This window comes from Hypoxylon trugodes (genome assembly GCF_022578975.1).
Source record: "Hypoxylon trugodes strain CBS 135444 unplaced genomic scaffold F4822scaffold_1, whole genome shotgun sequence".
NCBI lineage: Eukaryota > Fungi > Ascomycota > Sordariomycetes > Xylariales > Hypoxylaceae > Hypoxylon > Hypoxylon trugodes.
In genome coordinates, this window is record NW_026250016.1 from 877,161 (window position 1) to 889,691 (window position 12,531).

General features: G+C 46.3%; 3 protein-coding genes across 3 annotated transcripts; all 3 read right to left on the reverse strand.

Annotated features, from left to right (window-relative positions):
- Window positions 1-1,469: 1,469 nt before the first annotated feature.
- Window positions 1,470-3,577, reverse strand: F4822DRAFT_423799 (P-loop containing nucleoside triphosphate hydrolase protein; the record flags this gene model as incomplete). The annotated part of the gene is made up of 4 exons (XM_051460039.1): window positions 1,470-2,629; window positions 2,684-2,872; window positions 2,927-3,464; window positions 3,524-3,577. 4 exons carry the CDS (start codon window positions 3,575-3,577, stop codon window positions 1,470-1,472), a joined length of 1,941 nt encoding a protein of 646 aa, XP_051319103.1.
- A 532-nt stretch (window positions 3,578-4,109) lies between these two features.
- Window positions 4,110-6,156, reverse strand: F4822DRAFT_384324 (GroES-like protein). The gene is made up of 3 exons (XM_051456517.1): window positions 5,630-6,156; window positions 5,177-5,534; window positions 4,110-5,118 (listed from the first exon to the last, which is right to left on the reverse strand). Exons 1-3 carry the CDS (start codon window positions 5,768-5,770, stop codon window positions 4,619-4,621), a joined length of 999 nt encoding a protein of 332 aa, XP_051319104.1. The 5' UTR covers window positions 5,771-6,156; the 3' UTR covers window positions 4,110-4,618.
- Window positions 6,157-6,694: 538 nt separating this feature from the next.
- Window positions 6,695-9,524, reverse strand: F4822DRAFT_384327 (fungal-specific transcription factor domain-containing protein). Its single transcript, XM_051456518.1, has one exon. The coding sequence runs from the start codon at window positions 9,396-9,398 to the stop codon at window positions 7,041-7,043; it is 2,358 nt and encodes a 785-aa protein (XP_051319105.1). The 5' UTR covers window positions 9,399-9,524; the 3' UTR covers window positions 6,695-7,040.
- Window positions 9,525-12,531: the final 3,007 nt, after the last annotated feature.

Consider the following 12,531-nt stretch of genomic DNA (forward strand, 5'->3'; position numbering starts at 1 on the left):
GCTCTCGGACTAGGCAAGTACAACCGTTTTATTATCGAGTGTCTTGCGTTATTATGTACGTATGAGGCGTCTTTGACTGCACAATTAGTTTTGTGCGCCGAGGAGCGTATCAACCAAACACATGGATCTAAGGAGATATTGGGAGGGTTTCTACTAAAGTCTTTAGCTACCTAGGTATGTATTTAGCATTCGTCACTCATCTGGTCATTCGACGTCGAAGATCTAGTGCTACATATCGTATCTCTCATCACATATCACATTTAGTGACACAATTCGACGCCTCCGCCTCGCAGCCTACCTAGGAGTCAACTCGGCAGTGCCTCCCGTATACTACGTATTTCCAAGTTTCATTGCATTTTCGGTATTAAACCAGGTAGGACGGGATCTAGTAAGAGCCCGAGGATCCGCCTCCCTTAGGTCCCGGTCGTTACCTGTCTTTTATAGCACGGATGTGTAGGAGCCGGACCATATTTAAGCCGCCTCAACTATAAAAGTCTCCGAGTGGACGACATGCTTAATTTCAATTTTTACCGAAGACTTCTTCACTCCCCCATACTTCAACGTTGAACTCTTCTTTTCAGAGCAGATTGAAGGATGCGTCTTGCGGCATAATCTGTCGTAACTAATATGCCAGTGACAAAAAGAGTGAGTCGTTAGAAGCATATCAGCGGATCGAGCACTCCACTCCCAGTACCAGCGGAAAGAATACCTGGTCTTCAAACTCGATACATAATAAAGGACCTGATGTTCACTCATTACTTCGCATCGAGGATGAGTCCCGTGAATATCATGAATACAATTGGTTGATCTAGGAACGCGCAATCTACAATTCTATTCGGCGGGGCGCCGTGCGCTGAGTGGCAACAAAGGTGGGCTTGGCTAGGTCTAGATGATCAATGGGGCGGTATATTGATACTCGATGTAGAAGCTCGGCTCCGAAATCTCGGTGTTGTTGAACGACGACCATACGCTTGAGGATTTTCTATCTCGTCACAAGGTGATACAATTTGTTTCATGCGTTAGGCAATTGCAGGCGGCGGGGAGGTTTAAGCGTGCAGTAGTGAGGCGACGTTGGGATATAACCTGAATGAATGGACGGATATAATCTACGCTAACTATATCCGTAACCACAGTCAGTTTGACGTTATCTTCAATGTTAAGGGCAAGGGTCAAATCCAATGTAAAAAACAACATTCGTAGTATTCGTACTCGGGTATGTATGCTTGCAATACCCCAGACAGCTATGATGACGCCGTACTCCGTTCAGAAGAAGACCATGCAGAGCCCCGCTGAAGACATGGAGCCAAACGCCCTAAACGTGATAAGCAAAGATTTCCCTGTGCCGATGTGATGATGCCCCTCCTATGCTACGATACAACCCTACCCACGGCACGATACAACATCTCCAACGAAGATATCTTGCATGATGCGCGGGCCTACATCAGAGATAGTGCTCACACTTTGGGATACTAGGCCCCAACCCTCACGCCGGTCGAGGACTGGATACCCTTCTCCGCCGATCCATTGACCTCCTCAGCCGCTTGTGCGGCTCCACTGTCCGAATCCTGCGTCATTAGAGGCCTTTTAGGATCGTAGCCGACTGATTTGACAATACCTAGTCCTTTGGTACGACCTTCACGGAACAGTAATCGGTCACCAGGAGCCAAATATTCTGGACGCTGAACAAATCGGAATGCTACCGTCGCGCGATCACCCGTCCGTATGAAGGGGCGGTCCACGTCAATGATAGCGCATGTCTGGGAGACAGGGCCCACGTGGAGCATTGCTTGATACTTGGTCTTGATGGTGGTAGCATGAGAAAGGATCAAGACCTCCGCGATAAATTCACGATGAACTTTCGGAGGCGCCTGCCCCTCAATTTTGGGTAGGACCACCATCCCTTTCCTCACGTCTTTTCGGCGTATTTTTTTTAGTGCGAAGCTGGCAGACTGACCAGCCGAAGCCGCAGGTACATTAATTCGTTTTCGCTCGATAGAACGAATGCTGGTTTGTGCGAACTGGCCTAGCGAGTCCGGGCCGATGAGAACGTTATCCCCAACATGGATAACCCCTGATTTGACTATGCCACTAACAACAGTACCAACAAATGGGACGGAGAAGGTATCGTTCACATGGAACTCGAACGGCGCATCGGAGTCGTAGCGACCGTGGTGAGGGAGGATATTTAAGAATGTGCGTACAAGATTCAGATTCTCGCCGGTAACATTGGAGACCTGGAATATCGGACATATCCTTTGGCTCACAAACTGAGTTGCAGTGTTAATACACTCCTCATGATTGTTGATGAAGATTGGCAATTTTCGCGCGGCCGGAGTTTTAAGGATTTTGGTAATCTGTTGAATGGTTTGCTGTAAGATATTAGGAGGGCAGATGTCGATTTTGGTGATCACCACCATTATCGGAACATTCAATGCCAACGCGATACCGAGGTGTTCTTTACTCATGCCAATCAGCCCATTATTGGCCGCCACCATAAGGAGACAGTAGTTGGGGCTGCTAGACAGCATGCCGAAGACGGTAGTCCTGAGGTAACGTTCATGACCGGCCAAGTCAGTGAAGGTTATAACTTTGGCACTACGTTTGCCGATCTCTTCCCACGATAATTTCCCTAAGCTTTTGTAAGATATTGAAGACCATTGAAGGATGTGAGGGTATAACTTACTTCCAGGAGTATCTGATGTGATGACGTTTCCCGTAGTATCAAAGCCCATTATTTCCATTCCGACAGAACTTGTTCGACCGGACTCCATCTCATGCTTATGACGGAAGAGATTGACACGAGCTTTTCCTCGTCCGTCGTCGAGGTCACCCTTCACTAAAACACCAAGCATAGAACTTTTACCGGCGTCAACTACATTGAGTGTTTAGCACAATCAAATCTTACCAGGACCAGGGGTTAACCTACCATTTCCGACGACAGCTATCCTAGTCTCAATAACCTCTTCAATTGAAGAAGGGGTTTGCCGTATCAATATTTTGCCGGTACAGTCTGTTTCTTTGCTTGGCTTCCCTACTTTTACCGACTGGGCCTCAACGTCACCACCAACGTTCCTGGTAAGTAGTACATCGCAGTCGGCATGCGATTTTTTAGCAGTCTCATTCAACCGGTTCAATGCGATATCCCATTCTTCGCGGGTTAGATGCATCGGATCTCCATTATTCTCATAGCCCAGGTCGAAAACCGCTTCGCGATGCCCTTCCACTAATCGTTCGTCGATGTAGTCGGTAAGTTTTTGTTGAGCGGTCGCATCGTCGGCGGGGGCTAGGAGAAGGTCGCGTAACGGTATTTGGGGCTCAGAGTCACCCAGGTTTAATGAGTCGAGAATGTCAAGCTCTTCATGATGCTCTATTTGTTCGGCGTTGGTAGTACCGGCGGTGGGTTTAGAGCTTGGATATCGTAACTCTTGTTGCTTCTCGACGAATTCAGCAAACTCGCTAAGCGCCTAAGTATACACACGATTAGACAATTGAAAGTCAATGAATAACAAGTATGTCATCATACAGCTTCGCCTTTTCGGCGCTCGTGCGGCATCTGTTTTGCGCCTTTAGAAGTCATGTTTGCAGCTGATCCGGGACTCGCCGCTGATTGAGCTTGATCGCTTTAATAGTATATTCGGGTGATCATTGGAGACGATATTTGAGTATCAATGGTTAATTGAAGGTAAGATGAATTGCAACTATGCTCTACCTAGGTAATTATACCTTAATGTTAAGAAAGAATTAAGCCAATCGAGTCATAGATATTGACTAGAGTTATGAGTAACACGGTGTGTTCGAGTTCGGAGAAGAACCGCCCGCCGTCATGACCATGAAACTTTAGTTGGTACCGGTAATGTAATTGGGGCAACGGGGCAATCATTCAGCGCTAAGTAGCCACGTTAGAGCTCCCCGCTCCCCTACAGGTCCCGCACGGCATTCTAATCGATAAATCGTTTAATGGACCAATTATAAATTTCCTATCTCGTAATAGAGCCTCAGCCCCATACGCTAAACCCCTTTTTGCCTACCTAGATCCACTACGGAAGCTTGTGTTACCTGCCTTATGACAATCACCGCCCCTAGAACCTTCCAAGGTTCTTTAGGTATGACGCAGATGTGCACTACGTCGGAGTTTCCTTCAGAAGTTGCTTGCTCATAAGTATCATGAGCTTTGATCAGAAGGGACCCCTTGAGAAACTTAAACATTATTTGGAGCAAACAAGAGCACATCTGACTCAACGGCCAAGGATAACAGCTCCGACTCCGCTCTCAGTACGAGACCATCTAGAAATTGAACACCGTTGATATACCACGTTATTGTCATGCCATCGAGGACTCGAAATAAACCAGCCCCTTTGCCAAGAACGCCGCCTCTTCAGCTCGTTACCAGGTATTCACTTGTCATGTCAATACTTAATGACCGATCCTTTAATATTATTCAATCTATAGACCTCTATTAACAACCCCAATAACTCCCCATCCATGCTAACATCCCCTAAATAATATAGTAGACTTTTCACCCCCAAAATCTATCGCTTTAACAATTCTTGACAGTTACAGGAATCAAAATGCTAATTATTTCCAAGACGTGTTCCGTGATTCGATATCGCAGACTCATCTACTGCGCAACAAGCACAGCCCTAAGATGAACATCACCCTTCTCCAGTTTCGCAATAGCCTCTCTAACACCCTCCTCATTCAACGGGAACGTCTCAGTAATCGGCTTAATACCATGCAGCGCAGCAAAAGCCAGCATCTCACGGTGCAGAATCCTAGACGCGACCAACGAGCCCTGGACCGTGATACCTTGCATAACAAGCGGCAAATACGGGATCTCCATATTACCATACGCGACAGAGAGCGGGTAGATAGCAGCGCCGGGCGCCATAATAGGTAGCATAAGCTCCCAGTTAGGCTGCGCGGAGGTGGTGACTAGCAGACGGTTGATAGGCGAGGAGACCTCGAGCTTATCCTTGCCCTTGATCGAGACGAATTCGTGTGCGCCTAGACGCATAGCTTCCTCGCGCTTGTTCTCGGAACCGGAGAGTACGACGACGCGGTTACCCATTTTGTTGGCGAATTGGATGGCTAAATGACCAAGACCGCCGAGGCCGATGACTGAAATATTACGTCAGAAGTGGCTTTTTAAAAAATTCAGGGCCGTATGAAAACTTACCACCAATGGTCTCGCTAGGTTGCGTGTGGTGGGCTTGTAGAACAGCAAAGACGGTAGCACCGGCGCATTGAAGCGGGGCAGCATCAATATCGCTCATGTTTTCGGGAATCTTGTGCAAGAAAGATTCGCGAACGATAGCGTGGGAAGCAAAGCTACCCTGGTCGACCTTGTTGGAACCATAGATGGCGCGGTCAACGCAGTAAGTCTCGTTACCCGTAAGGCACTCATGGCAGTGTCCACAGCTGTCGTGTTCATATCCGAATCCAACGCGGTCGCCTTCCTTCAAAAACTTAGCGTCCGGGCCTAAAGCCTCGACGACACCGACACCTTCGTGGCCAAGGACCATATCTTGGTTAACCTGTGAGGGGCATTCCCGTTAGCGACTGGCGAGAAAAATGTGGCTTGCGTCGAAATGTCTCAATTTTTCTTGTTCCTTGAGAGAGGGGTACTTACGTAGTGGAGATCTGTACCGCACAGTCCAGAGGCAGTGATTCGCATCAGCACCTTGTCACCGACGAGCTTCTCTGGTTGTTGAGCAGTGCCCTTCACCGCAACGCCACCCTTGGATCCCTTGTAGACTGTGAATGAAGTCATTGTGATAGAGGTATTCGTCGATTAGAATATGATAAGATGGGAAGTAGAATTGTTAAGTCGAGAGGACGAATCGATTATATTGTTGAGATGTCGATTGATGTGTCTTTCAATGTTCTAATTGATTTGTGTTGTGTTGTCTGTGATGATCGAGAAATTGAATTCCATTGTCGATTTGGATAGCCATATTTATATTGATATGTTCTCCCAAGCACGTCTTCACTCCTGACTTCATCCCGTAGCGTTGTTCTACAACATGCATTTCTAATCCGGAGAATAATCGACCGCGAAAGGTTGTTTGCTTCTTGTTCGGAGCTACCTAGTTTACTGAACAAAGAAAATTGCTAATCCGGGAAAACTTGATGTAGCAGATAGGTACGGCAGAGATATGTCATGTAGATTCGGAGTCGTCGCAGCAGTAGATAGATGTATAATCCCTCCCTTCTATGCACTCCGGTTACTCCTTTAGGTTAAGCTCAATTCCCGGAGCAGTGCTGCATGAGCCCCACACGGCCAATAATTACGACGTCACAGCCAACTCAGGTTAGTACAGATCTGTTATCATCTTGTTTGATCACCAGCTAATCTTCCAGTCAATTGCTTTGTGCTTACTGAGAAAGTGATCGTGCCGAGGTATGGTATTGCTATTGATGTTGTATCGGCAAAAATTCATTGGGCTCCAGATGAACCCGTTAATCACGAGTGTAGCATTGATTATTCATCTCCACACCCAGCTTCAAACTCCTGAGCTGCAGGACTACGTCAAGACAGAATTCTTGTATCTGATTGGTTACGATAACTTAGTCTATAATTTTGGTTTAATGCTCGCTAGTTAGAGAATAGTCTAAGTCTATTCCCTAACAGAAGAGTTTCATAAAGCTATTCTCACGTCTTAGGACTAGCCATCAAAGCTAACCTTGTCAATGGCGATCAATCAACCCAAGTAGTTAGATAGCATCTAATAGACTAACTACGATCTCACCAACGGTAGAACTAGTAAATTCGAGTTAGACGGGTTATATATATGTAGTAATAACTTTAAAATGATGACTTTTGTGAAAATCCCTAACGCCTAGAAAAAAATGTTACTCAAGCAAGGGGTGACCAATGCAACAACACACGTATAAAGCAAGGAGTTAAGCCTAACATGCATCACCAACAACACCACCTCATGCTCCCATCATGACTTAAAACCCGCGTCACCCGCTATGTTTCGTACGTATCGACGAAAACCAGAGATAAGAATATCCCACGTAAATACGCCCTCAAGACGTCACACCTGCTGCGGCCAGTAACCCCCCCATTGCGGGTCATTACTCATATTCATGTTCATCATATTCACATCCACACCAGGCCAAAGCGCCATCCCGAAATCCTGCGAATCAACCGAAAACGCCATATCAATCGACTCGGCAAGAAAATCCTGCATACCTTCATCCTCGCCGCCGCCACCCCAAGCCCCGGGCACAATCCCATCGTTCCCGACGAACGCCCCACCGACCTCGGCCCCTAAATTCCCGCTTCCGGGGGCATCGGGTAGCGTACTCTCAGATTTCACAGATCTATCAGTCTTCGACACCAATTCCCGCGCTTCAGCTTGTTTAGCTAGTATATCCGCCTGTGCGCCCAAATCCCTCGCGATCCCCGCCGCGCTAGCCGCCGGCGCAAAACTACGCCCACAGATGCCGAATACAGCAACGGATAAATCAATCGCATCACGCGCGGCGGTAGCTTCGGGGTGACGCGGGTACGCAATAGCGAACCCGACGAGGGACATAGCCGCATTCCACTGCCATTGAAACGCCTCGAGCCAGCCACTAAGAATAGTAGTTGAAGAAAGTACTTGGTGCATTATCCTCGTGAGCGCTACGGCGTGCGCGGCGCATCGCGTGGCTGCTTTATCTGCGGTTGGGGTCGGGGTTGTGGAGGGGGTGAAGCGGATGAAGGGGCGGAAGAGGTTGATGCAGAGGTTGTGATACATGAGTTCCAGTACCAGACGTTGACGCTGTAACCAGGGCGATGCGAAGGGTTCGATTTCGAGGGATGTAAACTCGGTGGAAAATGGGGTTCCGTTGCCGATACGGCGGGTCTCGAGGGCGCTCGGGACGTTTTTCACCCAGTCTTCTATTCGCTCGATGTAAGGTGCTAGGAATTCCGCGTGCGATTCGATGATCTTGGAATTCTCTTGTTCGCCGGATGCACTGGGGGTGTTGATCTGCCTCCTGTAGAACGCCGTGTAGGCTGCTCTAACCGCTTTGAAAAGTTTGATGTTTTCGAAGTTGAAGGTTAGCCAGGTGACGTCTTCTCCAAGCGGAGGGAACACAGAACCCGATAGCATCGCAGCTTCGAAGTCGTGGCCCGGAAGACTACATGTCGCATCGGAGTAGTCCAATAGGAACGGTCGGCCTAACTTCATGCTAATCTTGCTATCCAGGACGTAAAGACCCCACCAAAGGCGTTTCCTCATTTCCCTTTCTCGTTTAGGCATATCCTCGGGTGGCTCTAAATGAAGGCCAAGCATGAACGCAGTACGAACTGCAAGTGTGCATGTACTATCCGCCATATTCTGAAAAGACCCAAAGCATAAAAATGAGGTAGATAAAATGTGACATTGTAGTGTCGACAAGGTAGGGTTTTCCAACTCGTTCGATAGCAATCTTTGGCAGCGCTGATAATGCCATCGACCAGCGATAGTGTTCTCATTGTCTCCATTGCCTGCGTGTCCGGCGCCAGGCTGGAGCGCCATAGCATACTGCATGCATATCGCGATAACTATGTCAACAAGTGCCGAGGGTTTCCGTTCTTTATTCGACGTAGTCCATAGTGATTGATAATGCTCTTTGAACGCGACCTCATCCAAAACCGGGAGAGCAGTATGGTAGGTTTCCCAAAAGCGACTGATGAAATATTCTTCCTGCGTCGGAGTTAAGTAATCACCCATTGTTACACCATCCCCTCCTGCTGATGGGGTCGCTCGAGGGCTCTGCTCTTTTGGAGTATTTTGCGACGGCACATCAAATAACTTGTTGGCTGAGTCCGGAAGCATGCGATTGATCGGTCGGGTTTCGCGAAGGGAAGTATTCATAAAGGTATTCACGCGCCTAAGGAAATAGAATAACGACGATGGCCCATACCATGTTTCCTGCTGAGAACGTGCGGAACGAATGTGTACCCCTTCACATAATGTTTTTCTTTCTGAACCACTTCCATGATCGCTCAAAGAATCCGAGGCGCTGACACTCGCAGTGTCGGAATGTGCGGATGACGTCACACTTGATGGTGTAGTGAGAGGTGTGTCGAGACTGACACCCGACCTCGATGCCTTGCGCTCATTTTCCAATTCCTGCTCCAATTCCTTTACCCGGTTCTCTAGATGTTCAATTTTCCTATAAGCATGAGGAAGTGTGCGAACTTCTACTTCCCCTTGAATACATCGTCCGCCTCTTCTTTTGCAATTAGAACAAGGGAGGTGGTTATCGCATTTTATGCGATGAACTCGACACCAATCACAAGCGCGGGCCACTTGACTCCGCTTAGGTCGAGGTTTAGGATGTTGCGGAGCTTGCGGAGATGAGGGAGCACTCGATTTAGAATCAGCAGCCGGAGCCATTCCAGTGAACGTCGTATACATTTAAATATGCAGCCCGTAGAGACGGAATGACAAGAAAGACACCTTGTTGGACAGTTACGGGGATAAGAATCATGAGATGAATACTGGAAGTAGGATAAAAACGCTCTACTGTAACGATGATTGCCTACATACATCTACCTGCCTTACATAATCCTATGCGTGGCTCTCAGTAATCTTCTGGCGGGGCTTGTCAACTTCATAGAGGGCAAATGTTTAACCGTAGTTAAAGAATTCTTATAGGCCATTTAGAGTAAAGCTCGATAGTAGAATATCTCAGGCTCGGTCTTTTATTGCTCTTAACAATAATCTTAAGTCAAAAGAAGATTGTTACTATGCTTTAATAGCTTTTTTCACCATGAGTACAGGTTGATGTGGCTTTACTTATAAGAGACTGACATCATAAACGTCTCCTATAGAATGAGAACTTATTGCAGGCATTGGATTAAGATGTATATTACGTAAGGTATGTCTACTGGATTACAACATAATGCGAGCCGGCTTATGTAAATAAATGTTATTATGATCTTACAGAGTACTGAGGAACAGAATAAGGGGTACAATAGACAATACAATTCCGAAAGAAATTGGTTCAAGATTGCTTTATTACTTCCTCTATATAACTCTTAGGGCTGAATAGGTTTGTTATCCCAACCTTTACCGCACCAAACAAAAGGGAATTGTAGTAAAATTGCTGACTCTACTTCTGACTCTTACCCCCGGATTCAACGGCGGTTACCCAGGTAATGAGACTGAAGATACACATCATCACCCTTTGAACACATATAGAAACATCAACAGTTGGGGAACCTTCTCAATGGCATTGTTTTAATGGCGCTAGTATATTATGAATCAAAGGCAATGTTTTGATTCAGCACTAACATCTCCAGGAATATTTATATCGGCCGAAAATGATGATCTACCCAAGACATCATCTACACCATCCCAGCACCATTGCTAGTCTTGATCATACCTAAGTAAGCAAAGAAACGATCTCATCTAACTAAATAAAGCAAAAGCAACTCTAGAGTACCTTAGTATCTTTTAGCAATCGTCACAATGCCTCCTTCCACTAACGGAACAGTTAAACCCTCGTTGGTTAACAACCCGAACGGGAGGGGGTACCCGGCTAACTCAACGGCCAATGTTGACATGTCGAGGAGAGATCTTCCTAAAGTTTTCACAAATACAGAAGGCACTTCAGGAGGTTCTTCGGCTTATACCCAGGGTTCGACCGGTGGAGACACCTACATGGGGTCTGGAGGCTCAGGTTCAAGCAAGTACTTTTCCTGACCTTAGATACATGTGTTGCCTTCGTCTGAATTGGAGTAGTAAGATTATATGTAGAGATAGTTTGTAATAAGGTAAAAAAAGGGGGGGGAAATTATAGAAAAAAATAATTTCACGAAAACGTGCCTTATCGACGTTAAGCCGTGAATTTCTCCTTTAAGGTATGTTGTGAATGTTTGTATTCGAGTAAAGCGTCGTGGTGTTTTTGTAAATACGGTATATCCTAATAGCAGAAAACACTGGCGCGCAACAAATTAAGGAAACAAAGTCTACACATAACAGATAGTCTTTCACCAATTATGATACTCACGCAAAATCCTGCCTTTGCAATACATCGTGGAGTTGTAAACGTGTCGATAGTCAGCCTTCGAAGTATCGGGTCTAGGCGGGCGTAATTCGCGAGTCATGCAGTTAGATTGCCTCTGTATTATAGGGCTCATGTGCGTGAGCCTCCCATGTCTGTAATAATAATATACTATTACATCAGGTCGGAGGTCCCTGGGCCTAGACGCTTCTACTAGTAGATTAACAATGCTTGATAGACACGTGCTCGGTTACATCCGACTTATATGATCTAAACCTGCATGAACGAGAAGTATGTAGTAAATTATCTGATTAACTCAATATACTGATCTCGCATGAAGTGAAATGTATCTTGTGAAAAAAGCTTATCCTCAAGCCGACATGCAAGATAGTTAAGCTCATCGAGGTGTTTTTGTAAACATCGTATACGTTTATCGCTTTTAAGTATCAATAATATATTTCTGTTGCCCCGTAGATTTTAAGGCCCACGTAGTTAGGTAACTTCGGGGTTATTTTTCCCTCGTTCAAAGAGCCTACCTATGTTAGGACTATTGGTTGTATCATCTTGGGATCGGAACCTTTGATCGACTCATGATACTGAAAAGTATAAGCGCCGGGATTACTTCCCGCATATAGATGATAGTGAAAAGTAGCATAACGTGTTGTGGAGCTTTCTGGCCTAGACTCCATTTCAATAACAGTGCCCAGTGTGTTCTTGCGCCTCTTAATTTAAACGTTAAAATGTAGCTATGATATCTACATCGTCATAATAATCGATCCGGCGTCTAGGCCTTTCGCATCTTGGTCCCTTGCTTCAGAAGACTACTTATTTTTTGGTTATCCCGCCGCGGAGATGAAGGGTCCGGCAGTTCAGCGGTTAGCCTTATAGAAGCCAAGAGGATTATGGGGAATTGAAAGCGCTAGAACGGAGGAAGTGGAGTATATGGTAAAGAATATGGAATAGGGTTGGAGAAACCTGGGAGGCTAGCCGTAGAGAGACAGGATCGATGGATATAGCACCGGGAACGATATCCGATCTAAGACCCGCGTTGCTACCTGGTATGTCAATAGATGCTACGGGATAGCAACACCCAAGACGGTCACGAGGGGTTACATCGAAAGAGAGAAGGACCCTGATACCTGATCTACATCTTCCCATCAATTGCTTTCAATAATGCGTGGGTGTGCGACCCAAGCCGCTGGGTTATGCTGATCATCGCCGATTTCAGCCGTTCTTCGTCGACCTATCCTGCCAACGCATCCGGACCAGAGGAGAGCGTAGATACCAGTAAATATATGGAAATTGTAAAGGTCTGGCAAACTTTAACTTTACTTGGGGCGTAGCTATTCGTATTACGACGGCGATAAGGCTCTAGGAGGGTTGGCTGATGAACTAGGTAGGGTTTCGACGAACATCATAGAGTGATTGAGCCCCAAATGTGCATGGGTCGAAATCGTAATTTTATTCTAGGCCAATCTTTAATTAAATCATTTAATTGAACTGCGAGCATCTATAATTAAAAGATACAAGCCTCAATACTTT